This window comes from Cyprinodon tularosa, unplaced genomic scaffold, assembly GCF_016077235.1.
Source record: "Cyprinodon tularosa strain WSP-4 unplaced genomic scaffold, ASM1607723v1 ctg1112, whole genome shotgun sequence".
NCBI lineage: Eukaryota > Metazoa > Chordata > Actinopteri > Cyprinodontiformes > Cyprinodontidae > Cyprinodon > Cyprinodon tularosa.
Genome location: NW_024037908.1, coordinates 21,142 through 45,725, shown reverse-complemented (window position 1 = coordinate 45,725; position 24,584 = coordinate 21,142). Strand labels below are relative to the sequence as shown.

At 44.7% G+C, this 24,584-nt stretch overlaps 2 protein-coding genes across 3 annotated transcripts; one reads left to right on the top strand and one right to left on the bottom strand.

Moving 5' to 3' along the window:
- The first annotated feature begins 17 nt into the window (after window positions 1–17).
- tmem68 (transmembrane protein 68) lies at window positions 18–9,289 on the top strand. The gene is made up of 9 exons (XM_038298758.1): window positions 18–170; window positions 632–735; window positions 3,559–3,732; window positions 3,892–3,991; window positions 6,627–6,794; window positions 7,459–7,652; window positions 8,378–8,438; window positions 8,942–9,081; window positions 9,153–9,289. The coding sequence occupies exons 2-9, from the start codon at window positions 676–678 to the stop codon at window positions 9,267–9,269; spliced, it is 1,014 nt and encodes a 337-aa protein (XP_038154686.1). The 5' UTR covers window positions 18–170; window positions 632–675; the 3' UTR covers window positions 9,270–9,289.
- A 2,242-nt stretch (window positions 9,290–11,531) lies between these two features.
- On the bottom strand, window positions 11,532–20,575 carry cunh5orf22 (chromosome unknown C5orf22 homolog). Of its 2 annotated transcripts, XM_038298710.1 has the most exons (11): window positions 20,436–20,575; window positions 19,574–19,719; window positions 18,980–19,129; window positions 17,438–17,559; window positions 15,513–15,793; window positions 15,207–15,269; window positions 15,008–15,129; window positions 12,437–12,503; window positions 11,951–12,090; window positions 11,736–11,882; window positions 11,532–11,693 (listed from the first exon to the last, which is right to left on the bottom strand). In XM_038298710.1, the coding sequence occupies exons 1-11, from the start codon at window positions 20,502–20,504 to the stop codon at window positions 11,627–11,629; spliced, it is 1,374 nt and encodes a 457-aa protein (XP_038154638.1). In that variant the 5' UTR covers window positions 20,505–20,575; the 3' UTR covers window positions 11,532–11,626. The 2 variants fall into 2 exon arrangements, with proteins under 2 accessions (XP_038154638.1, XP_038154627.1); XM_038298699.1 differs by having other exon boundaries at window positions 11,532–11,882.
- Window positions 20,576–24,584: the final 4,009 nt, after the last annotated feature.

Below are 24,584 nucleotides of genomic sequence, written 5' to 3'. Positions count from 1 at the left end.
GATGGCGCTATGCAGCTGTGACTTGCTGGCAATTCCCCAATAAAGAGAAGAAGAAGCAGGAGGAGGAGGAAGCGGAAGAAGAAGAAGAAGCAAAGGAGGACTGGGATTTTCTGCCTTTTATCAATGATGGCTGAGCGGCTCCTTTGATCCCTAACATCTGAGTGACGCAGGTGAGGATGACGATGATGAAGGTTTCTGTTTGATGCAGATGGAGCCGATCCGCTCCTCCCAGCTGGCTCTAACTAGTACTCTGTTGCTAACTAGTACTCTCCAAGCTAACTAGCGCTCTGCTGCTAACTAGTACTCTGCTGCTAACTAGTACTCTTAGTTAATATTAAATCAAGGTTAACTTGAATCTATCTATCTATCTATCTATCTATCTATCTATCTATCTATCTATCTATCTATCTATCTATCTATCTATCTATCTATCTATCTATCTATCTATCTATCTATCATCTATCTATCATCTATCTATCTATCTATCTATCTATCTATGAAACATTATTTTTCACCCTATCTGTTTATTTTAGGTATTTATTTCTGTGGTGAATCTCTGACTGAAGCTTCTTTCAGGGTGAGCTGAATGTCTGATCTGATCCGGTTCTGACCCGGTTCTACTTTGCTCCAGGTCACACATGTCTCCACGGTGAGGTCCGGATCAGGCTCAGCAGGATGTCCGGCACTGGGAACCAGTCCTGTCTAATGGGAGCAGAGAACACGGCGTCCTTCCTGGTACAGAGAACGGTTTCTTTTAAACGGTTCTGATCCGCTGATTGAAGACGGTTCTGATCCGCAGACGGTGGAGGATCCAGCTCTCTGGTTCCTCTTCCAACCGTCGATGGATCACATTGTTTCTGCATCTCTGAAGGTTCTGAGGATGAAACCCAGAAGCCCAGCCCTCCAGCAGAGGCTCAGGGTTCTGGGAACGGGTTTGGTTCTGTTGGTTCCGGGTCTGGATGGAATCCAGGAGGAGATCAGCCTGTGGTTCAGCTCAGGTGGTTCTGGCTAGAATCTCTATGGGGTTCTGCTCAGTCCAGTTTGCAGACGGGTCAAACACAGAACCAGCGTGGTCACTGGACCGGCACCGGTTCCTCTGCTAGTCTGGGTCGGTACCAAAGCAGCGGGTCAGCAGAGGGAAGCATGAAGTGGTCTGATATTAGCTGGTAGAACCAGAACCAGCAGAGGACCCACCCACTCTGGGACCAGTCCGGTTCTGTTCTCCTCAGTCCAGTCTGGGTCCGTCTGGTTCCACCCGATGAGTGGAACATCTGCAGCCAATCAGGATGATCTGACTCCATCCTCTCAGCCCCTCCCTCTCACACTTCTTCCTTCCACTAAACTTTCTCCAGTCATGCTGCTCCGTGTCCTCCCTCCCTGAGGACGCTGTCCCTGTCTGTCCCACTGTCTGTCCCTCTGTCCCACTGTCCGACCCGCTGTCTGTCCCTCTGTCCATTTGTCTGTCCCACTGTCTGTCCCTCTGTCCCACTGTCTGTCTCGCTGTCTGTCCATCTCTCTGTCTCGCTGTCTGTCCCGCTGTCCCACTGTCTGTCTCGCTGTCTGTCCATCTCTCTGTCTCGCTGTCTGTCCCTCTGTCCATTTGTCTGTCCCACTGTCCGTCCCGCTGTCTGTCCCTCTGTCCATTTCTCTGTCCCACTGTCCGACCCACTGTCTGTCCCTCTGTCCATTTGTCTGTCCCACTGTCCGTCCCGCTGTCTGTCCCTCTGTCCCACTGTCTGTCTCGCTGTCTGTCCGTCTCGCTGTCTGTCCCGCTGTCTGTCCCACTGTCTGTCTCGCTGTCTGTCCCTCTGTCCATTTGTCTGTCCCACTGTCCGACCCGCTGTCTGTCCCTCTGTCCCACTGTCCGACCCGCTGTCTGTCCCTCTGTCCATCTCTCTGTCTCGCTGTCTGTCTCGCTGTCTGTCCATCTCTCTGTCTCGCTGTCTGTCCTGCTGTCTGTCCCACTGTCTTTCTCGCTGTCTGTCCCTCTGTCTGTCTCGCTGTCTGTCCATCTGTCTCCTGCTGACCTGTCAGTCAGGGATCTGAACCAGCAAACACCAGGAGGATTCTTTCAGGTTTTTTTCAGCGTTTAGCTCAAAGGTTCCAGGTCAGCTTTGATCTTGGTTCCGTGTATAAAGGAACCAGAACCGTGGAGCCATCCGGTTCTGTCCTAGAACGTTGGACGCTATCCAGGGTGTTTCCTTCAGACTTTGACTAGGCCGCTCCTGATGCTTCGGGTCCGAGTCATACTCTGTTCATCTCGGTGTTCTGCAGAATCAGAACCGGGTTTCTCCCTTAATGTGTTCTGTTAGGAAGTTCTGGCTGACCCGGCCCGTTCTGGTCCCGCCCTGCTTTGAACGGACCCGACCCGTTCTTCTTCTGTGATCTCTTTATTCGACGATTAGCTCCAAAGGTTTGGGGCTTCTTAAAGGGTAACTCACCCCTAAACTGTCTCTGCTGACCTTTAATTGGGTCTATTGCGGCTGTTTCAGTGCTTCTTTCTACATTTTCATGTCAGTTTTTTCAGTTATGTGGATGTGGTCTTTAGGCGGGCTCAGTGCTGCCCTCTAAAGGCTGAACAACAGCTATTGCAGAAAAGTCAGAAGCCCAGGCTGTATATCGCTAACGGCGTAGCTCTGAATGACGCCACTATTGTCCTGAGGAAAGATATTTATTAATATCTGATGACTATTAGAGTCTGAGATGTTCTTCAGATGAAGGCTAGTTGATGGAGATGTTCTTCATTACAGACCTTTTTCCAGGAGATCCTGCTTGGATCTGCACTGCAGCATATTTCCTACTGAGGCCTCATGGCTGTTTGCTGATATCTGAATGTTTGAGCCTCAGAGAGATAAAAAGGGAGAGTTCTGACTCCAAACACACCTTAATGGCTGCTGCTGTGTGCAACAGTCAACAAGAACAAGAGTTATCAGAATAACTGAGGCCTGTGATCAGAGACGATCATATAATCTGCTTCAGATATCGAACAGTTTATGACATAATGGAACTGAATGATTCAGATTAGCTAGAATGAATAGAAGGGGTAGAGCGGAGCCGCCTGTGACCCGGCTGCCTGTCACAGCTCCAGTCCGCCGCACGGATGACATCATACTCACTCCGCGGATGTCTGGGGGACAGTGATTGGCCTCCATGTTCTGAATGCTGGCGTACCATAAAGAATAAATGATGAACAGTTTAGTTTGTGCCTTCAAGTCGTTGCCCATAGGAAGACGATACTGGATATAACCTAACGGAATATCTTCAGAACGGCTCCCAATGACACTAAACTCAGATGGGTGAGTAGAACATGATGGAATAACGGAAAATCAAGGACCAATGGAAAAAAAAAAGGTGTTTCCCTTTAAATGAGCATCAGCATCAGCATGAGGGTGAAGGAAGGGGGCGTGGCCTTCTAGCCACAGTTGGATGGTAACGGATCTCAGCATGAACCATTATAATAAGGGTTGCTATGGAAACAAAGTTTGTAACTCGCTCTGCTTGGCGGGGGACGTCCCTCTGCAGACATCGGTGGTCCAGAGTTTCTCTTTCTTCCCACAGGCGTGTTTATTCCATGTGTGGGAGGACTGGGTGGGCCTGGAGCAGCTGGAGGACTACCTGAGCTTCCTGGAATACCTGCTGTGGGTCTTCACGCCTCTGGCCGTGGTTTTCCTGCTTCCCTTCCTGATCGTCATCCTGCTCTACCTTTCCATCCTCTTCCTGCACGTCTACAAGGTGAGGACAGATCCACAGATGTCCACCAGATGGTCTGAATAAAGGCTCTGCAGGCCATCAGAGATCAGCCTCACTAAAGGCCAAAGGTCATATCCTTCACAGGAGGTGGGGGTGGGGGGGCACTGCTTTATGTCTGATGTATTTCTCTGCTTTCATCAGAGGAAGAATCAGCTGAAGGAGGCCTACAGCAACAACCTGTGGGATGGAGCCAGGAAAACCCTCGCCACCCTGTGGGATGGACACGGGGCCATATGGCACGGTGAGACGGAGCCACTCCGGGCCCCTCTGGGCCCCCATAGAGCCACACCGGGTCCCTCTGGGTCCCCACCTCTGGGTCCCCATAGAGCCACACCGGGCCCCTCTGGGTCCCCATAGAGCCACACCGGGTCCCTCTGGGCCCCCACCTCTGGGTCCCCATAGAGCCACACCGGGCCCCTCTGGGTCCCCATAGAGCCACACCGGGTCCCTCTGGGTCCCCATAGAGCCACACCGGGTCCCTCTGGGCCCCCATAGAGTCACACCGGGTCCCTCTGGGCCCCCACCTCTGGGTCCCCACCTCTGGGTCCCCATAGAGCCATACCGGGCCCCTCTGGGTCCCCATAGAGCCACACCGGGTCCCTCTGGGTCCCCACCTCTGGGTCCCCACAGAGCTATACCGGGCCCCTCTGGGTCCCCATAGAGCCACACCGGGTCCCTCTGGGCCCCCATAGAGCCACACCGGGTCCCTCTGGGTCCCCATAGAGCCACACCGGGTCCCTCTGGGCCCCCATAGAGCCACACCGGGTCCCTCTGGGTCCCCATAGAGCCACACTGGGTCCCTCTGGGCCCCCATAGAGTCAGCTTAGAGAGGATGAAGGTGGGACGGAGCCACACCGGGCCCCTCTGGGACCCCATAGAGCCACACCGGGCCCCTCTGGGTCCCCATAGAGCCACACCGGGTCCCTCTGGGCCCCCATAGAGCCACACCGGGTCCCTCTGGGCCCCCATAGAGCCACACCGGGTCCCTCTGGGTCCCCATAGAGCCACACCGGGTCCCTCTGGGCCCCCATAGAGCCACACCGGGGTCCCTCTGGGCCCCCATAGAGCCACACCGGGTCCCTCTGGGCCCCCATAGAGCCACACCGGGTCCCTCTGGGTCCCCATAGAGCCACACCGGGCCCCTCTGGGACCCCATAGAGCCACACCGGGCCCCTCTGGGTCCCCATAGAGCCACACCGGGTCCCTCTGGGCCCCCATAGAGCCACACCGGGTCCCTCTGGGTCCCCATAGAGCCACACCGGGTCCCTCTGGGCCCCCATAGAGCCACACCGGGTCCCTCTGGGCCCCCATAGAGCCACACCGGGTCCCTCTGGGCCCCCATAGAGCCACACCGGGTCCCTCTGGGTCCCGATAGAGCCACACTAGGTCCCTCTGGGTCCCCATAGAGCCACACCGGGCCCCTCTGGGTCCCCATAGAGTCAGCTTAGAGAGGATGAAGGTGGGACGGAGCCACACCGGGCCCCTCTGGGACCCCATAGAGCCACACCGCGTCCCTCTGGGTCCCCATAGAGCCACACCGGGTCCCTCTGGGTCCCCATAGAGCCACACTGGGTCCCTCTGGGCCCCCATAGAGCCACACCGGGTCCCTCTGGGTCCCCATAGAGCCACACCGGGTCCCTCTGGGTCCCCATAGAGCCACACTGGGTCCCTCTGGGCCCCCATAGAGCCACACCGGGTCCCTCTGGGTCCCCATAGAGCCACACCGGGTCCCTCTGGGCCCCCATAGAGCCACACCGGGTCCCTCTGGGTCCCCATAGAGCCACACTGGGTCCCTCTGGGCCCCCATAGAGCCACACCGGGTCCCTCTGGGCCCCCATAGAGCCACACTGGGTCCCTCTGGGCCCCCATAGAGCCACACTGGGTCCCTCTGGGCCCCCATAGAGCCACACTGGGTCCCTCTGGGTCCCCATAGAGCCACACTGGGTCCCTCTGGGCCCCCATAGAGTCAGCTTAGAGAGGATGAAGGTGAGATAATGAGGGACGACTGGAGCCTCCAGCAGTGGAACCAGCTGAGGACATTAAAACAGGTTCACTGTTTCTTTACTGATGGATTTGTTCCACACTGACACCTGCTGGACATTTAAAGTCACTACAGGCAGCCTCTCCGATTGGACGACCCAGAATATGATCTAAGCCATTGTTTACTATAATTTTCATTGGAAAATATGTTATGATGATATTTTTAGATTAAATCCATAAATGTGAACATGTGAATAAGGATGTTTGTGGAGTAGGATTTATTTATTAACTAGAGTAAAAGCAGCAAACTAAGAGTCAGTTTAAATTCAGATCATTTGATTGATGTAACTATTTCTGATACAATAAATGGGATTAATGATGATTGATCAATTATTGAAATAACCCCCCAAACAGCAGGCCTAATTCAGACGTTGGTTTTTTGGCTAAATCTGGGATTTATCCCACTTTAGTCCAATATGAGACGATCTAAAAAATGACGACTTTTCCTCTTTTGTGAATATTGTCTTTTCAGCCTTTTTTTGTTCGGTGGGAATCATTTATTATTCCAGTAAGCAATTAATCGTTAACTGGAGTATATAGGAGTAAATCCTCCTATAGCTGACGGAGCGACTCAGAGCAGCAATTATATCCAGATGGTAAAAAAAAACATTTAGCATTTAAGATCAAAAATGTGTTTCATGTCGATCTGCTCTATAATCAAGAACAAAGTTTTAATTTCACCTGATTTAATTCTGAAAGATTTTCCTTCTTTTATAAAGGGGGGGGGAGTCCGTTCAGGTTAGTGATGCAGGGTTAGGGTTGAAGGTCAGGGTTAGATAAAGTTGTGCTCGTCATGGATGCGTCTCCATTAATGCATCCTGTGACCTTTGCTGCAGGTTATGAGATCCATGGAATGGAGAAGATCCCCAGCAAAGGAGCCGCTCTGATCGTGTATTACCACGGAGCCATTCCCATCGACTACTACTACTTCCTGGCCAACGTCATCCTACAGAAAGGACGCACCTGCCATTCTGTAGCCGACCACTTCCTCTTCAAGATACCAGGTCCTGCAATTAGGCGTCCCGCAGCTGTGGGCGTCCCGCAGCTGTGGGCGTCCCGCAGCTGTGGGCGTCCAGCAGCTGTGGGCGTCCAGCAGCTGTGGGCGTCCAGCAGCTGTGGGCGTCCCGCAGCTGTGGGCGTCCCGCAGCTGTGGGCGTCCAGCAGCTGTGGGCGTCCCGCAGCTGTGGGCGTCCAGCAGCTGTGGGCGTCCAGCAGCTGTGGGCGTCCAGCAGCTGTGGGCGTCCAGCAGCTGTGGGCGTCCAGCAGCTGTGGGCGTCCCACAGCTGTGGGCGTCCCAGCAGCTTTAGGCGTCCCGCAGCTGTGGGCGTCCAGCAGCTTTAGGCGTCCCACAGCTGTGGGCGTCCAGCAGCTTTAGGCGTCCCACAGCTGTGGGCGTCCCACAGCTGTGGGCGTCCAGCAGCTAAAGTATGAAGGACAGATAAAATACACCATAAATGATCTGATGCTCTGATCAGGATCCAGACTGGATCAGACGCTGCAGTGATGATGCTTTCCTCATAGATCAGGGCGTTCTAGATCAGATGTACATGACAGGCAGATTACTTTGGCAGACAGACTAAATCAGATGCTGGTGATGGGAGGAAGCAGCGTTCTGATAATTCCTCCTTCCTGACGGCATTTTGTTTCCATTTTGCTTTCTTCTCCCAGGTTTCAAGTTGCTTTTGGAGGTTTTCTCAGTGATCCACGGTCCTCAGGAAGAGTGCGTCCGCGCCCTGAGGAACGGCCACCTGCTGGGCATTTCTCCCGGAGGGGTGCGAGAGGCTCTGTTTAGCGACGAGACCTATCCCCTGATCTGGGGCAAACGGAACGGCTTCGCCCAGGTAGCCATCGACTCTAAAGTGGTGAGTGACGGTTACCTGAATAACTGGTCGCTATGGTGACGGAAGATGATGCAGATTATTACCTCAACAACATCGACAGTAAACATCAGAACGCTCCTATTTATAGTCCTGCTAAAATCAAAACACTGACCGACCGACACTCTACTGACCACCAACGCTCTGCCGACCGCCGACGCTCTGCCGACCGCCGACGCTCTGCCGACCGCCGACGCTCTACTGACCCACCGACGCTCTGCTGACCCACCGACGCTCTGCTGACCCACCGACGCTCTGCCGACCCACCGACGCTCTGCCGACCCACCGACGCTCTGCCGACCCACCGACGCTCTGCCGACCCACCGACGCTCTGCCGACCCACCGACGCTCTGCCGACCGACCGACGCTCTGCCGACCCCCGACGCTCTGCCGACCGCCGACGCTCTGCCGACCGACCGACGCTCTGCCGACCGACCGACGCTCTGCCGACCGACCGACGCTCTGCCGACCGACCGACGCTCTGCCGACCGACCGACGCTCTACTGACTGTCCTCCAGCTCCACCCTGCTAAGACTATAAAAACCATTCTAAGCTTCTTCTCCTTCTGCATTTCTATTTTTCACATTTGTGTATAATTATTGATAAAAGTGAGACACAATCTGTTGATTCAGTAATTTTGGTCACTTTAATCGTCGATGCATGAATGAAGGGTTGATGATGATGTAACTGCTCTGGTCTTTTTCTTCCAGCCAATAATCCCAATGTTCACCCAGAATCTGCGGGAGGGCTTCAGGTCTCTGGGGACACTCAGTAAGTGAGGAAGGTTTGGTCTGAATGTTCTGTTCTATGCTAACACACCGTAGCTCTCAGGTATGACGATGATCCAGCCTTACGTTGATGAAAGGCTTCCTATAGCTGTTGGGTTGCTGGTTTGAGCCCCAGCCTTTTCCTTTTCTTTCTGGCAAGACCAGTCATCCCAGCATCTACTGCTGGTCAGAGGGCCTGGTCTTTGCATACGGCAGCCTTGTAGCTCTGTAGCCCAGTTTAGGCAACTGGACGAGGCGTTTCTAGAGACGTTTCTCCTCTCATCCAAATGTTGGAGCTTTTCAAGCTAGCTCTGCGTCCCTCTGTCCATATGCTCCATGGCGGGTCAGCTAACCCCAGAATAGCTTTAGCCAGTAGCCTGTGTGTCCATAGCCGCTCTGCTCGGTGCGTCTGTTCCCTCCTGGTTAATAGTGGGACTCCAGCCGCTCCTGCTCTGATGTTACCTTTCTATGTCTGCATCTCTTTATCACCCTCTGCTGTTCCGTCAGGGCTGTTCCGCTGGCTGTACGAAAGGTTTCGTCTGCCTGCGGCTCCAGTTTATGGTGGATTTCCAGTGAAGTTCAGAACCTTCCTCGGTGATCCCATCCCATACGACCCAAACGTCGGTGCTGCTGAGCTAGCACAGAGAGTAAGGGCCTGCTGTGGACTTGGTTATGGATGAAGGTCATCATCATGCTCATCGTGCATTTGGCTGTGCAGGTGCAGCAGGCGGTCCAGTCTCTGATAGACGAGCACCAGCAGATCCCCGGGAGCATCTGGAGGGCCTTGATGGAGAGATTCCACACTAAACCCAAAGAGCAGCAGCATCAGGACTAAAGATGGCAGAAGCGTCAGAAACCAGCGGTGGCCTTACCTCAGACGTGTGAAGCACCATGCACGCTGTCCTGTTGGGGCTCTATCGGTCATTTGTTGATTCCTTTGATTAAATCTAAAAGATGAAGTTATCAGTATAATTTAATGTGTAAATAAGTCTTTGAAATGTATTTATGAACAGTACATGCATGAGCCAGAAACATGAGGACACCTTCCTGTGGTGGAGCCATCCTCTGCTGCTCTGATCGGACTGTAGATCCACTCTGACTCTCGGTGCAGGAAAACTTTATTGCTATTTTTACTGAAGGTCTGGAGCATAAAGAAGCAAGTTTAGATGAAGGTACCATAAACTGATGTTTGTCGTGTTCCAGCTCACTGAACTAACCGTCTGTGGTGTCATTGCTGCTCCTGCAGCCATTCTTCTCATCACTGAGCGTTTATAAAAATACCGGCACAGGATCTGCTTTTCTGTTTTCCTCCTTGCTCTGATGCACAAACCTAATTTATTCCTTTAGCTGCTGTCTTATTATAAATTATATTATGTGGTTCAAAGTGCTGTTGGAAACCAAACTACACACATTCCTTTGAAAACTGCCTTTGAATATTGTAAACTGCTGTTTTCATATTCTGTTATAAACCTTTTTTTTGTTTCGTTTTTTACCCATTGGGGGTTTAAGGGAAGATTAAAAAATGTAAATGACAGAAATCTTGAGACATATTTATATATTTCACAAATAAATGTAGAAATGACAAACCAACGATGCTGACCCAGAGGTGATTGATTGGTGGAACCACCAGCCTTTGAAGAACAGGCTAATCCCAGTTTAACCATTTCCACCCTGATACATGCCGTCAGCAGTGAAACGTTGGCTCATGGAGCTGTAACAGGAAAACATGCATTGTTTTAAGAAAGTCACATGACCAATAAAGGAGCTGTTTCTAACTGACTGATGCACTAAACTGGGTCCATAATTTTCTCTGGTCCCCTCCCTGATCTGACCAGTGATGACATGTTTAGCCTCATGTCATCATTCAACCGCTGGTTGTCTAGGTGGCGTCCTGAAAACAACGTGGGCTACATTAATAATTGGCAATCCTTTTGGGGAAAGCCTGGTCTGATTCGGAGAGACGGCATCCATCCCACTTTGGATGGTGCAGCTCTTCTTTCTAGGAATCTGGCCACATTTATTAGTCCTCCAAAACCCTGACCCCCCAGGGTGCAGACCAGGAAGCAGAGTCCTAGTTTAACAGACCTCTCTGCAGCTTCTCTACTGTTTACACTTTACTCCATCCAGACCAAAATCTAATAAATTAGCAAAGATTCCCAAAGGAGTAAATCCTGATAATCAAAATTAAAATAACTCCAATTGGGGAAAAAGTTAAAACGATTAAATGCGGTCTGTTTAACATCAGATCTCTTTCCTCTAAAAGTCTACTAGTTCATGACTTGATTTGTGATAATCACATTGACTTGTGTTGCCTTACAGAAACCTGGCTGCAGCAAGAGGATTATGTGAGCATAAATGAGGCAACTCCTTCAAGCTATTTAAATTTTCACATCCCCAGAAGTTCTGGGCGAGGAGGAGGAGTAGCAACAATCTTCCAGTCTGACTTACTGATTACTCCCAAAACAGTTAATACCTACAACTCTTTGAACATTTAACCCTTAATTTCCCTGATCCAAGTTGCAAAGCCAGAAAACCTCTTCTTTTTGTAACTTTGTATCGTCCACCAGGTCCTTACTCTGAATGTTTAGATGAGTTTTCAGAGTTCCTTTCTGATTTGGTATTAAATACTGACAGGGTCATCATAGTGGGAGATTTTAACATCCATGACATCACATGAGACCATGGTCTCATTGGTTGGAGAAGCCTTGTGAGTTAACCATGTGATGTGGTGCGTTGCTAACCAAACGAGGGAGGAAAAATACAAATCTTAAATTGTGGTTTATCTACTTACACTAAACAATTTAACAGCTACCCATGTGTTTGTATTGATAGTTATCTAAGGCCATATTTGGATCAACTTGCTGCTCCACCTGTTAAAAGCCACATTTCCATTTCATGTCCATCATCCCATCTATCTTGAATATTAAGACAAAATTGTTGAAATTGTCAGAGATCTTAAATATCAGATAACTTTGTGTTGCTGTTGTATTGGACCTCCCAGACTGGTGGTTTCTGCTTTAGGGTTATACTGGATGGATTCTTAAAACTACATTTATTTACAGCAGACTGTCGGTAAATCAGAGAAAATGACACTGAATCTGTTAAAACAAACTTCCTTTATCAGTTGGCTAGTTTGACCAAAGAAAGGCTGAAGTGAACACCAATAGTTCATGGTACCAGGTTCTGACCCAGTTATGTTGGAGCTGCTAAACCACTGCCATCTCTAAAAGATGCGTCGTTCTGTGAGCTGCTTTCAGATGTCCTTGGCTGGCAGTCCTCAGCGTCTTTGCTGCTTTCAGATGTCCTTGGCTGGCAGTCCTCAGCGTCTTCGCTGCTTTCATAGTCTTTCTGCACATCCAGGTCACCATACAGACCCTCCAGAACAGCCAGAACCCGTTCCTGGACCGAGTCCACCTGCTCAGCTGGGCAGTATTCATCCAGACTGGACCTGTCAGTACAGACAGATGTTTACACTCAGGCCTTCCTACTCGCTACGCTCAGATCAGGGATCCTCACCTGGACATGGTGACCAGTGTGGGTGACGGCAGACGCCTGAGGACCAGCTGCACGGCAGAGATCAGTCCATCGATCTCCTCCTCTGTGCTGATATGATGCGGCAGCTCCATCGAGTCACAGGTGAGTCCTGCCTGGTGAACCTGAGTCACGGCAGGAAAGTTTAGTTTCTAAACTTTAGACTGTTTACAAAGAGCCTTTTATAGCAGCTCGACATTTTCAGATCTTTAGTTCAATTCAACTTAAACATCTCAGATTTTATAGATTTATTTTAAACAAGGGGATCATTTCAAGCATTTCTATCTGCCGCTTGGCTGATTACATCTCACGAGGAATGAAGAAGTTCATCCTGTCAGAAAACCGAAGTGAACTGGACGCCGCGGCAGACTGTACTGGGATCCAGCAGGAAACCAGTGAAAAACACTTTCCATGTCCAAAACCCAGGTGGGAAGGTGAGAAACAGCAGCTTCAGGCTAACAGGAGACTCACCATCTCATAGTCAGGTGAAGAATTTCTTGCCTTCAAACAGGAGACCAGCTGAGTTAAGGAGGACATCCTGAAAGACGAGGAAAAGCAACGAAGCTGATTGTTACTCAGACATGCATGAATGAAAAGAAACACCTCTGATGATCAGAGGAGACGTTGCATCATGCCGGCCCTCTGAGCTGCGGATCTATAAATGCAGGTTAGTGTTCCGGTCCAGACGTTTATTTATTGACCTTCCTTCTGAAGGATCGATTAGAGGCCCAGTCCAAACCTCCTGGTTCATGTTTTCAAAATTCTAGATCAAGTGTGTCAGTGAAAATGGGCCTGGTTAATAGGGGCAGATCTATTCAGCCCATTTCTATAATAAATGTGGGTTAAACTCTTGATCAGCAGGTGTGTTTCTGATCTATGAGCATCTGTTTCTGATTTAATGAAGAGAGTTCGAACCTTAAAGCTGATATTTGTTGGTTTTCTGTTTGGATGACGATCCACTGCTACCTTTAGGCATAAACACGCCTAAGCTCATACATCAGGGAGGAGTTTATGAGAACATGAAACCTAACAGAACTCTGGGAAAACTAATGCCATCTGCAGATATCAACATCCAAATATGTGATCGATGGTGAATCAGTGTGGATCCCTGGTTGGATGAAGAATCTGAATTGTTAGCCGTCAGCAGGCTTCCAGTGTTTGTGGAGAGAAATCAGTTTTGTGTTGTTTTATCCAGTAAATATCTGCTATAAGCTCAAGATTGGAAGCAGCTGAGAAGAAAGAGGTTAAAGTGGATTTCAGCCAGCGTTGCTTTTGGCAGCCATCTTAGATTTAGTCTTACTCTTAGTCTAGTCTTACTCTTAGTCTTCAGGACAAAACTATTGTTGCTTTAGTCATTACGATAGTTTTAGTCGGTTTTAGTCGACTAAAACTTAAAAAAGGTTTCAGTCTAGTTTTATGTTGCAAAAAAAGTGAACCTTTACAATTTGGAATACCAACCAGATTCTGCAGCTCTATCCTAGATGCTACAATAACTGGGTATAGAATTCTGCCGTTCAGTTCATCACTGCTGTTGGGGAGAAAACATTGATTTATAGGATTAGAATAAACTTTATGAATTAATTCCCTACTTTATAAAAATAATGTCTCACAAAAGCTGTGAAAGTAGCAGATCTAGTTCAACACATCATATCGGTTAATATAGCAGATCTAGTTCAATACATCCTATTGGTTAATATAGCAGATCTAGTTCAATACATCCTATTGGTTCATATAGCAGACAGACAAGCTGAGAAAATGTCCAATAAAGGAATCATTTTAGACATCCAAGGTTTCCGTCCAAAAACTTCCCGATCTGCTACAAAATCTTCATTAAACACAGATCTATAAAATCTGCATTAAACACAGATCTATAAAATCTGCATTAAACACAGATTTATAAAATCTGCATTAAACACAGATCTATAAAATCTGCATTAAACACAGATCTATAAAATCTGCATTAAACACAGATCTATAAAATCTGCATTACTGCAAAGAAGCAAAGAACAAAAACATTCTTTTTTTTTGTCAAACAATGAAATCCCCTCTCTGCGTTTAGCCCCTCCCCTTGGGGAGCAGTGTGGGTTGAGGGTCTTGCTCAGGGACCCACTAATTTCACTCCCCCACTGATTTCACTCCCCCACTAATTTCACTCCCCCACTAATTTCACCCCCCCACTAGTTCCTGCTGCTCGCGGCTCAAAGGAGATTTAAATTCACAGGCTTTGATATTAAAAATAAAAACAGAAAACCTACATAATTTAGTTGTATTGCCATGGCAACCCAGACCTAAACTGAATGAATATTCTACTAAAATGTTGAAATATTTAAAGGAAACAGAGGAAATGTTTAAATGAAAATATGAGGAAACATTTCCATCATATTTAAATAGAAACAAGAACAATGAGAGAGAAATATTCAAAGATTTATGAACCTTTTCATCTTTATCCAGAAAAAAACAGAATGCATTAAATATTAGCTTTGAATAAAACTTAGAGATTCCTTTAGGTAGAAATGAAAGAATGTTTCGCATCACCTGTTGTGAGCTGGAAGGAATAAAATCTTGATTGTTAGACTAAAGGATTTCTGCACCAGCACAGCTGGAGGAGCAGAGTTAGTCAACAGTTCAGCTCACTGATCATTCTGGGTTATTCTGCAGCTGCTGCCATGATCCATCTGTGGTCATACAGAACGGACATCGCTGCACGCCACGTGGGTGGAGTCACCAAACAAGCAGCTGCACGGCTAAAACTGCTTAGCTTGGATAGAATTACCACCTGCTAACTTTTTTTTATTTAGTCTCATCTGATCTATGAGGCGTCTAGTTTTTATCATCAAAGATCCACATTTAGCTTTTCTGGTTTCGTTATAGTCATGAAAAAAGGAGTGTCAACTAAATTATTTTAGAAAACAACACTGATGGAAGCTCTTTGGTATCAACAGAAACCTGAGCTACAAAAACTGATGAAATTTAAAGGAAGGTCCAACGGAAACAGCATAAGAATGAAAACAGAATTGATCAAATGTCATCCAGGGACGTTACCCCGGCTTCGCTGCCCATCGAGCAACCATCTCTTCTCCATCGTCTTCCAGCAGATCAGCAAACGCTGCCTCCAGGTCTTCTAACTGACGAATACGACGGTCAACACAGTCCTCCAGCTCCGCCTTCAGACACACATAACATCTCCTGTTAGTCAGCGGCGAGGAAGAAGCTTCCCTTTTCCAGAGGACTCGTTTCTGACCTCATCAGCACCAACGCTGGGTTCTCTGAAGGCGTACAGCTCCTTCAGAAGGGAAAACTCCTCCTGCAGATCAGGACAGACATCAGCTTAGTTGGAACAGAAACTACAGCAGGATGCAGACAGACAGACAGACAGACAGACAGACAGACGGACGTTCCTTTGTAGCAACATTTAAACAGATTAAACCAACAACTTATCATTTAAAAACACAAAAAAATAAACAAAAGTGATTAATTAATGAGTGATATCTTAGATACAAGCTAAGATATAAACACAGCCTGACTGACGGTTGGATAGATGAGATACCTGAGTGTACATTTCTTTAAATGGGTTTTTACAGGAGAAGAAATCTAGATCAATGTCCAGGATGTATAGATTGGCTTCACCAAGAAAGGTAGTTAATCTCCCAACAACAGAACTGGTTTGTCCTTCATCTACACGGTGGGTTCCATTGCTGCTCAGCCCTTCCTGGCAGCTGCTGCCCTCTTCTGGCAACAATGTGGAAGTTGCTGCTGAGGAGAGTTGCCCATCCTCACTCAGATCCGTCCGAAGCTTTTTGCTCAGCGACTCGTTCTTTGTGTCAAGCTCTGAAATCAGAAGTCAGAAAAGATGATAAAATAAACGAAAAGCTCTGAAAGTCATAAGAAGAGCAGAAATCAGGCAGGAAAATTAAAAGGTTGAATAGGCATTGATCAAGTTTCCTATATTTAATTTAATAATCAACCAACTATTTCTTAAAAACTAACTTAGTTTCACAGAGTCGGTGGTTGTTAAAGAAAGAAACCTCAAAATCTTTTTTTCTAACAACAAACATGAATCAGAGCAAAAGAAGAAGTTTTGTTGTTTTACACATTTGTTAAAAAACAGAAACAAGCAGCTTAGAGGTCAACCGATAAGGCTGATATCGATACTGGGTGCTTTAAAAAATCTATTCTACAGATGAGCATTTAAGATAAAAACAGACTGGCTAATCGGAGGCGTTTAGAGTCTGATATTTTTTAAGATTCTGTCACAAAAACACCTGGAAAGCTGGATTTGTCATATTTACAAAAAACCGAAAAGTTCTTTCCTTCAATGACCTTAAAAGATTTTACTTTACTTATAATTGAATAATGAAGTTAGAGCCTTTTAAAAATGGAGTTTCATGAAAACATTAACTTCTGAATGTATGAGTTCAGCCTGCATGTCAGTATGAAATGTATTATTATGATTTTCCTTTTAAATTATGTTTATTTCACAGAACTAAAATGCTAATATGTTCATCAAACCTACAGCATAATTCGTCGGCTCTCCTTAACACACTAACAGCATGTTTCCACGATAACCTTTGGACTAAAGTGTAATTTCACCAAATCACAGCTTAGCGTAAACTGTTCATGCTAAAGCTAACGGCAGCTGTGAGCGTTTTTGTGGGGAAGGGCAGCACAGAGCAGCTTAGCGCTTAGCGACGAGCAGCTTAGCGACGAGCAGCTTAGCGCTTAGCGACGTGCAGCTTAGCGCTTAGCGACGAGCAAAGGAGGAGAGTCCGAAGTTTCTTTCCTCTTGCAGGAAAAATGGGATTTTTTCATTGGCAGATTTTTGGGTGATGTTGATTCATGAAGCAGACGCTAAAATCGGCCCATTAATAGGCTCACCAACTAATTGGTTGGGCTCTAATGAAGATGACATTAATATCTTTGGAAAAACATCATTTGGAAAAAACTAATGCAGATTGTAAAGATTTTTTTATGAGAACAGAGAAGAATAGTGAAACTTTTTGCAGAAGAAGAAAACCATGGATAAAAAATATCTCAAAAAACCATCAGAAACCACCGATTGAAATGAGGAAGAAATAGGAGGAAACTGGAGTCAGTGTCTGTGAGCGAACTGTTAGAAAGCGCCTAAAGGAAATTATTCCATCCAGGAAAGCTAAAGGAAAGCATCATTAATACCTGAACAGAAATAAAGTAGGTTAGAACGGGCTGAGGAGAAGCAATGGTGGACTGAGGATGACTGGATGAAAGTCATTCATCTCCAGTCTGCACTGGGCGAGGCGATGATGCTGGAACTGATGAGCCTTCTAAAGAGGACCGCCTGAGGAGGACCTGCTGATGTTCAGTCTCTGATGCTCTGGGCTGCAGGTCAGCTAAAGATGGCCGCCATTACATCTTCAATCAATGAGCAACTTCACATTCAGGTTTTGGACACTTTTCTTATTAAAATAAATGTTTCTGGAGTGAAACTGGTTCTACCTGGAGCTGGTTGGACAGGATGAACTCCGACTACGTTTAGTCTGAGAAGCTTTGAGTCCTGCAGCTGCTCATCACAAACATACAGACCGTCACTAAGGAAGTAGTTGTCAGAACTGGTCACCCTGCGAAAGGAGAAGAGGACAAGGACAAGAGGACATGGACAAGAGGACATGGATCAGCAGGTTGATAAAGGTCCAAATGAAAACGTCTGGATGTGAACCTGCCTGCTTCTAATGGCGCTAATCCAAGAAGACTGCAGATCACTAACTAGACATTTTAAAGAGACATAGCAACATTTGGCTACGGCTACAAAACAGACCCAATCTAAAAACAATATCTAGAGTAAACACAGAAAAATACTCCCTGGATCCATCTGGGGAATATCTTTTTATGGCCTTTATGATTTATGTCCTTATATGGTTGCTATAACGACCACCATGGGGGAGGGGGGGGAGGGGGTGGGGGGCAAAGCGCCACATGCTAGCTATGCTTCACCTAAAATCTTTGTTCAATGTTTTCAGTGTTTTTATGATTTTAGTGTCGTTTTTGTATAACTTGCTTTCTATCGTTTTGAGTCATGATGGGAAAGATGAACTAAACTAAACTAACATCTTAACACATTTTCTTGGTATTGATTACGAGGAAGATTATGAACTGTGTTAAAATGTCACAACATAAGAACGTTAAGAAAATACTTGAGAGATTTGATGAGCAAAAGTCCAGAGGAACAGAAATTAAACAACACTGATGAGGATCTGAGTGAAAATACAGAGGCAGTTTAATCTATTCAGCAATTTGCACAAAACCAGACTTAAGTTTAGTAGTGAGCAAACTATCACATTTATCACAAGACCTACCACAGAAAAGTGGAGCACAGTTGAGCATGTTTTAAGATATCTAAGAGGTACACAAGACGAAAACTGTGTAAGAAAAAAGGGTGAAAATTATAAATTGATTCATGCAAATAGTGACGCGATAGACGGAGAACTACAGGTTACTGGTTTAACCGAAATAAAAATGGACCAAAAGACACGACTTTAGCTGCAGCTGTACAGCAATGTTTATTTCTACAGCAATTGTTAGAAAACATTGATGGAGAAAAGTATGAATCGGGAGTGTTTGGGTCTGGGTCAGGGTCAGGGTTAGAGGTTAGGACAGTCAGGGAGGTTTTTCTTTAGCAAGAAAATCCTGTGTTTAGATTATGATGCAAACATTGTGGAATAATGATGATATTTTGCAGAAACAAAACCAGCAACAAAGTTTAAGTTAATGAAATTTAACACGTTTGTTTGGTGATGAATTTTGTATTGAAATGAAATAATAGAAATGTGAGAGCTAGTGGGGATGTTGAGATTTATAAATATTGTGCTTTCATTTATATTTGATTTCTTTATTTTATTTTATTTTGGAACCAAACAATTAGTGACTGAATTAACGGACCTCAGTCTGAAGGAAACTGTTGAAGTGAAGCAGAATCCTGTCGTCTGTTTCTCTGCTGACGCTAACAGGTCAGTGAAATATTTCTGTCTGTTTTTTTCCTACCTGATGGTGTTGGTGGACGAGTCTCGGCCGACGTTGAACATGTGCTCTCCTTCTTTGATCTGCTGAGCCCAGTAAGGGTGAAGCCACGCCACGTGGCCTAAATGACCCGCATACACCATGGGCAGGATCCAGTTCTCTATACTCAGCTCGCTACACAGAAAAGCAACAGAAATAATGAAAAATGGCTTTCAGAGTTCTATGTTCATCCGGCGATCAAATGGATTAAGTGAGCTATACAGGGTAGAGATAGGCCCAGATACTAATAACATAGAGCAGCTAGATTATGTAGACTAGATCAGAACATCACTGCCTCTAGTGAAGCAGGGTCACAGATATTAGCTGACTTGCTAAGGAAGTGAATCGATGCGGCTGATTCCTTTAACATCGTTTTATAGAAGGTGGGATAGAAATGTGTGTTTATGTGTCATGAGGAGCTGAAGGAGGGATTAAGGACTCTAAGCATCAGCCCATTTCTGCAGCAGAGCAGAGCTGGACTCAGATCTTCCTACATAGATGTTACCTCCTGCAGCCCATTAAACCCAAAGACCTCCTGAAGGAGACTGGAGAAAGTCTGATAGAAGCGACAACTTCTACCTGAGGAGCTTCTCCTTATCGAACACCGTGTCAGCAGGCATGTTGACGGGGATGAGCAGGTCAGGGTGGGAGTCCAGATGGAGCATCTTGATGTTACTGAGAGGCAGATGTCTTGATGCGACGGCTCTGTAGATGTGATAAACCACCTGCAACAATATAGTGTTTATTCTACCATCAGTTTTCCTGCAGTCAGCAAAGCTGGGCTAACAGCTAACATCATCATTAACTCAGGAAACCATTAAGATTCTGTTTATCAGGCTCTGATTCCTCAACTGCTAAACAGGCATGTTGTCGTGTTCTTTCACAGTAACCTTCCTACATTTATAACATAACTTTGGTTTATTTGGAACCATCTTGGACATGATGCTGTGCTTTGGGCTTTATTTATGTGAGACGATCTATTCATGGAAGAATGGCTTCATGCTACATGAGGGTCATAATGTTTGCTTGATTTCAGCATCAGCAAACGCAGAAATCTGGATTCCAGATCAAACTCTGGTTCAGTTGCTTTGAAACTTCTGCGCTCAGCTTGTTTATCTTTATTTACTTTATGAGTTGAAAAACATTTCTAACAGGTTTTTAGGCTAGAAAGTCCACCTCCAAACATCCTCTGTTCATCAGGATAATCCCACTAAAATCTGCTCCAGACCTCCTTTGTTTTGTGTGATTATAAAGTTTGTTGCTGATAAACTTTAATTTAATCACTTCAGGTGAAAATTAAAGCCGCTGCCTGCGATGCAGACCTCAGAGTTTCCGCTGGCTGAAGGTTTTTCCTTTTAGTTTTAAATGTTTTTTCTTTCATTCAGTGAATAAATAACTGAAGTGACTTATTGTTTAAATGTTGGATTTCTGCTTCTCTCACATGATGGTGATCCTCCACTATCCGCACAGGCAGCTTCTCGTAGGACCTTTTCCGCAGCAGGGAGAACATCCCGGAGGTTTCTGATCTGAGCGGAGCTAACAGGAAAGCACCGCGAACCAAACCGGTCCTGCAGTGTTTTTATGGCCGGTAAGAAACACAATTGGTACAGAAAGGTTCCTATCCTGCCTTCTAATTAAAGGTCTTTAAACGAAAAGTTCGTTCAGCAGAATTAATCAATGGATCATTATTTATACATAAAACTATCAACTGGTAGTGATTTTATGAATTTAGCGTTAATCAGTAAAAAATAAAAACAATAATCTTTCTTTCTTTCTTTCTTTCTTTCTTTCTTTCTTTCTTTCTTTCTTTCTTTCTTTCTTTCTTTCTTTCTTTCTTTCTTTCTTTCTTTCTTTCTTTCTTTCTTTCTTTCTTTCTTATTATAAAATAAACCAATAGTGTACAAAGACTCGTTGAGGTACAAACATTACAACATCGGTAGAGAAAAGAATAGACAGAAATATGGGGCTAAAAGCAAGGCACGATTTAAAACAAAAGAAAAGTAAAAATACTGGCAGTTTTTGGCAATGAAGTGTAATACGATTTAAATTAATTAAGAAAATAAATTCAAAACAAGGAGTAGAACCTCTTCATTTACAGCAATGTTTATGATATTTGACAAGCAAAAAAACAATCTTAACCATATCTGAAATTTTACCATCAAGGTCATCAACATAATACAACACCCGTTTGATTGTTATTTCTTGGATGTCCTCACTTTTAAGGGACAACCAATTTTTGATGTCTCTCCATAGTTTAAGAGAAAAGGGACAGGAAAAAAAAAAGATGATTAAGGGATTCATCCAGAAATTCACAAAAGGCACAGCATGTTAAATCACATTTAAATCTTTTCTACAAAACTTCTGCCGCTGTGTAAATATTGAGTCTCTTTAACCTTTGGTGAAACCGGCCATTTAACAAACTTAGAGAATGCCTTCTCAAATAAGCAAATTAGTTGTAAAAAAAATAGTAATCATTGAATAATTTAGATTTATTTATTTATTTTTTTAAATAGGGTTAGTAATAATTTAGATTTAAAGGGAGTCACAAGTAAAGCATTATTACATTTTTGATCAGTCACAAAATATTCTCCAATTTTCAATTTGGGTAAAGATGGAGAAACATTTGAATATTTTAAGGTGTGTTGAATGAGATTATCAGACTTCAGGAATAGCTTTGCATACTTTTAGGTATTCATTACAAGTACAGCATAGATTAAATGTATTAGTAAACTCTCTATGATTTAGGAAAACACCGTGACTGTCCATTAAAGTTTTAAATAAAATACCTCTTTCATACAATTCAGTTTTAAAAATAGATTTTCTATTTATCAATATTGCTCTGTTATTCCACACTACAGATCCATAAGGTTTGAAATTATGAGTAAATATCATCTTCCAAAATTTTAAAACGTATTTATGAAAATTAGACAGTGAAATGTTAATCTTGCTTAATTCAAAAGCACATTTAAGCAAGAAATCCAAGCCACCAAGTGTCTTAAATATAGATTTAGGGATATGAAACCAGATTGAATTGGAATGAGACAAAAAGATCTTTAGACAATTTATCCTAAACCAATCAGAGTCTCAAAATCTAAGGCTCTACTACCACCCTTATCCTAATCTTTAACAAGATGTGATCGATGTAGATGGTGAGTTCTATTCCTCCAGATAAATTGAAAGATTATTGAATTAGCTTTCCTGATATTTTTGTCAGAAATAAAAGCAGAATGGCATAGATGAATTAATTTAGAAACTCTTCAGCAGTGGACGAAAGAGTTCGTCCAAAAATGGTCAGGTCTCTAGTTAACCAATGACTTAAGGATCTCTTCATGCCAATCAAACAACTACCAACATTTTCTCCCTCTCTTCTAATAACGTTTTTTGAAATCAATATTCCCAGATATTTAACTTTGGACTTAACTGTAATAGAGGCAACAGACGAGTCAGAGCTGGAATGGAGAAGTTTACATTTTTCAATATTGACAGACAGTCCAGACGCTCTGGAAAACTTTAAAATAGATTTAAGCGCAATTTCTACCATTGTTTTATCACTTTGAAAAATTGTTGTGTCATCAGCAAATTGACTTATTTTGAATTCCCTATCAAAAATGTTAATACCATGTAAATTTGAATTTTTCATGATTAGTAATGTAAGCATTGAGTTGTTAGTATAAATGATTTAGGTGAAATTGGGCAGCTCTGGCATATTTCTCTTGACATAGAAAAAACTTGGTGTCATACTCATTCCCAAGGAAACTGAACTACTTTAATCACTGTAGAATAATTTAATTATATTACAAAATTTTTCCCCAAAGCCAAAATCTTTTAAGGTTTTAATTATAAAGCAATGTTGAGTCAAAGGCCTTAAAGAAATCCAGGAATAAAATAAAACTGTCCGGATCAATAAATAACAATAATCAATCATATAAAAAATCTGTCTAGAATGATGATGGATATTTCTTCCCTTTAAATAAACTGACTGGCATTCATTAATAATCAATCCTAATCCACTATTTAAGCGACTGGCATAAAATAGAGCTAAAATTTTGTAATCTGTGTCATGATGGGTCTAATGTGTTTGGTCCACATGCAGAAGCACTCACAGAGATAGATAAAGGTTTAACAGTTTATCAGTAAAAACAGTTACAAAGACACTGAAAACTGTTTTCCAGCTTGGGGAGGTTCCAGCGATCGGAAGAGATCAAAGTGGTGAGTTCAAGTTCGGTTGGAAAACTGGCCGACGTCAGAATGAAAGCTTTACCAGGACTCACTATTGGAGCTTGGGGAGTTCCTGTTTGTGGAGCTTAGCACCAATATGGAGATTACTTTGCTGGAGGTTAGACAAGCAGACTGCGGTGGCCCTGAGGAGCAGCGGAGCAGACTGTCACCAGTTTTCCTCATGTGGACGGCGTTCTGATAAGGTGAATTTGTTTCCTTTTCTCAGAGGGACGAGAGGGTCCCTTCCAAGGCTTGAAGGACCAGGCTTATCCAGTGGATCTGTAAAAACCCTTCCGGAGATTCACAAAGAAACAAGATTAGGACTAGAGGTCTCAGAAAAGGAGCTCAAAGTTAGACTCAGCAAACTCAGAGGGGCTAGAGTACCCAATACTGGCAAACACTCTGGCGAGGAGATGGTGACAGTCTGCCGCTCTTACACTCCTCAGACTGTAATGACCAACGAGCTGCAGGTGTGAGTAGTTGAGAGCAGGAAGAGGCTCTCCAGGCCAACAGAGGAACAATGGCACCATCTGGTGGATGCACAGAGGCACTGAAAAAGAACAAAGAACAACCCCTTTAATCTGGAACCATAACAATCTGTACATAAAAAAGTGATGGGTCTCCAGTTGTCTAGTAATAAAGGGTATTTGTTGCCTTTGAGGATCAGAGTTATCAAACCTTGTTTCATAGTTGACCCGTCTAGGACTGGAGATTTACACTTTGCCATTTGATGTAATGCTACTTCAGTCCAGGGTGCAGACCAGGAAGCAGAGTTGTAGTTTAACACACATCTCTGCAGCTTCTCTACTGTTACCCACTCTTTACTCCATCCAGACAGTGTCTTGCCCACAACCAAAATCTAATAAATTAGCAAAGATTCCCAAAGGAGTAAATCATGATAATCTAATTAAAATCAAAATAACTTCAATTGGGGAAAAAGTTAAAACAATTAAATGCGGTCTGTTTAACATAAGATCGCTTTCCTCTAAAAGTCTGCTAGTTAATGACTTGATTTGTGATAATCACATTGACTTGTTTTGCCTTACAGAAACCTGGCTGCAGCAAGAGGATTATGTGAGCATAAATGAGGCAACTCCTTCAAGCTATTTAAATTTTCACATACCCAGAAGTTCTGGGCGAGGAGGAGGAGTAGCAACAATCTTCCAGTCTGACTTACTGATTACTCCCAAAACAGTTAATACCTACAACTCTTTTGAACATTTAACCCTTAATTACCCTGATCCAAATTTCAAGGCAAGAAAACCTCTTCTTTTTGTAACTTTGTATCATCCACCAGGTCCTTAGTCTGAATTTTTAGATGAGTTTTCAGAGTTCCTTTCTGATTTGGTATTAAATACTGACAGGGTCATCA

Excerpts from the sequence above, each read along its gene's own strand:
- tmem68 (XM_038298758.1), top strand. The coding sequence starts at position 676 with ATGTCCGGCACTGGGAACCAGTCCTGTCTAATGGGAGCAGAGAACACG. Across the intron at positions 6,795-7,458 it reads CTTCCTCTTCAAGATACCAG|GTTTCAAGTTGCTTTTGGAG; the intron begins GTCCTGCAATTA and ends TTCTTCTCCCAG. Across the intron at positions 8,439-8,941 it reads CAGGTCTCTGGGGACACTCA|GGCTGTTCCGCTGGCTGTAC; the intron begins GTAAGTGAGGAA and ends CTGTTCCGTCAG.
- cunh5orf22 (XM_038298699.1), bottom strand. The coding sequence starts at position 20,504 with ATGTTCTCCCTGCTGCGGAAAAGGTCCTACGAGAAGCTGCCTGTGCGG. Across the intron at positions 15,270-15,512 it reads TTAAAGAAATGTACACTCAG|GAGGAGTTTTCCCTTCTGAA; the intron begins GTATCTCATCTA and ends CCTGATCTGCAG. Across the intron at positions 12,091-12,436 it reads CTTCACCTGACTATGAGATG|GTTCACCAGGCAGGACTCAC; the intron begins GTGAGTCTCCTG and ends GCCGTGACTCAG.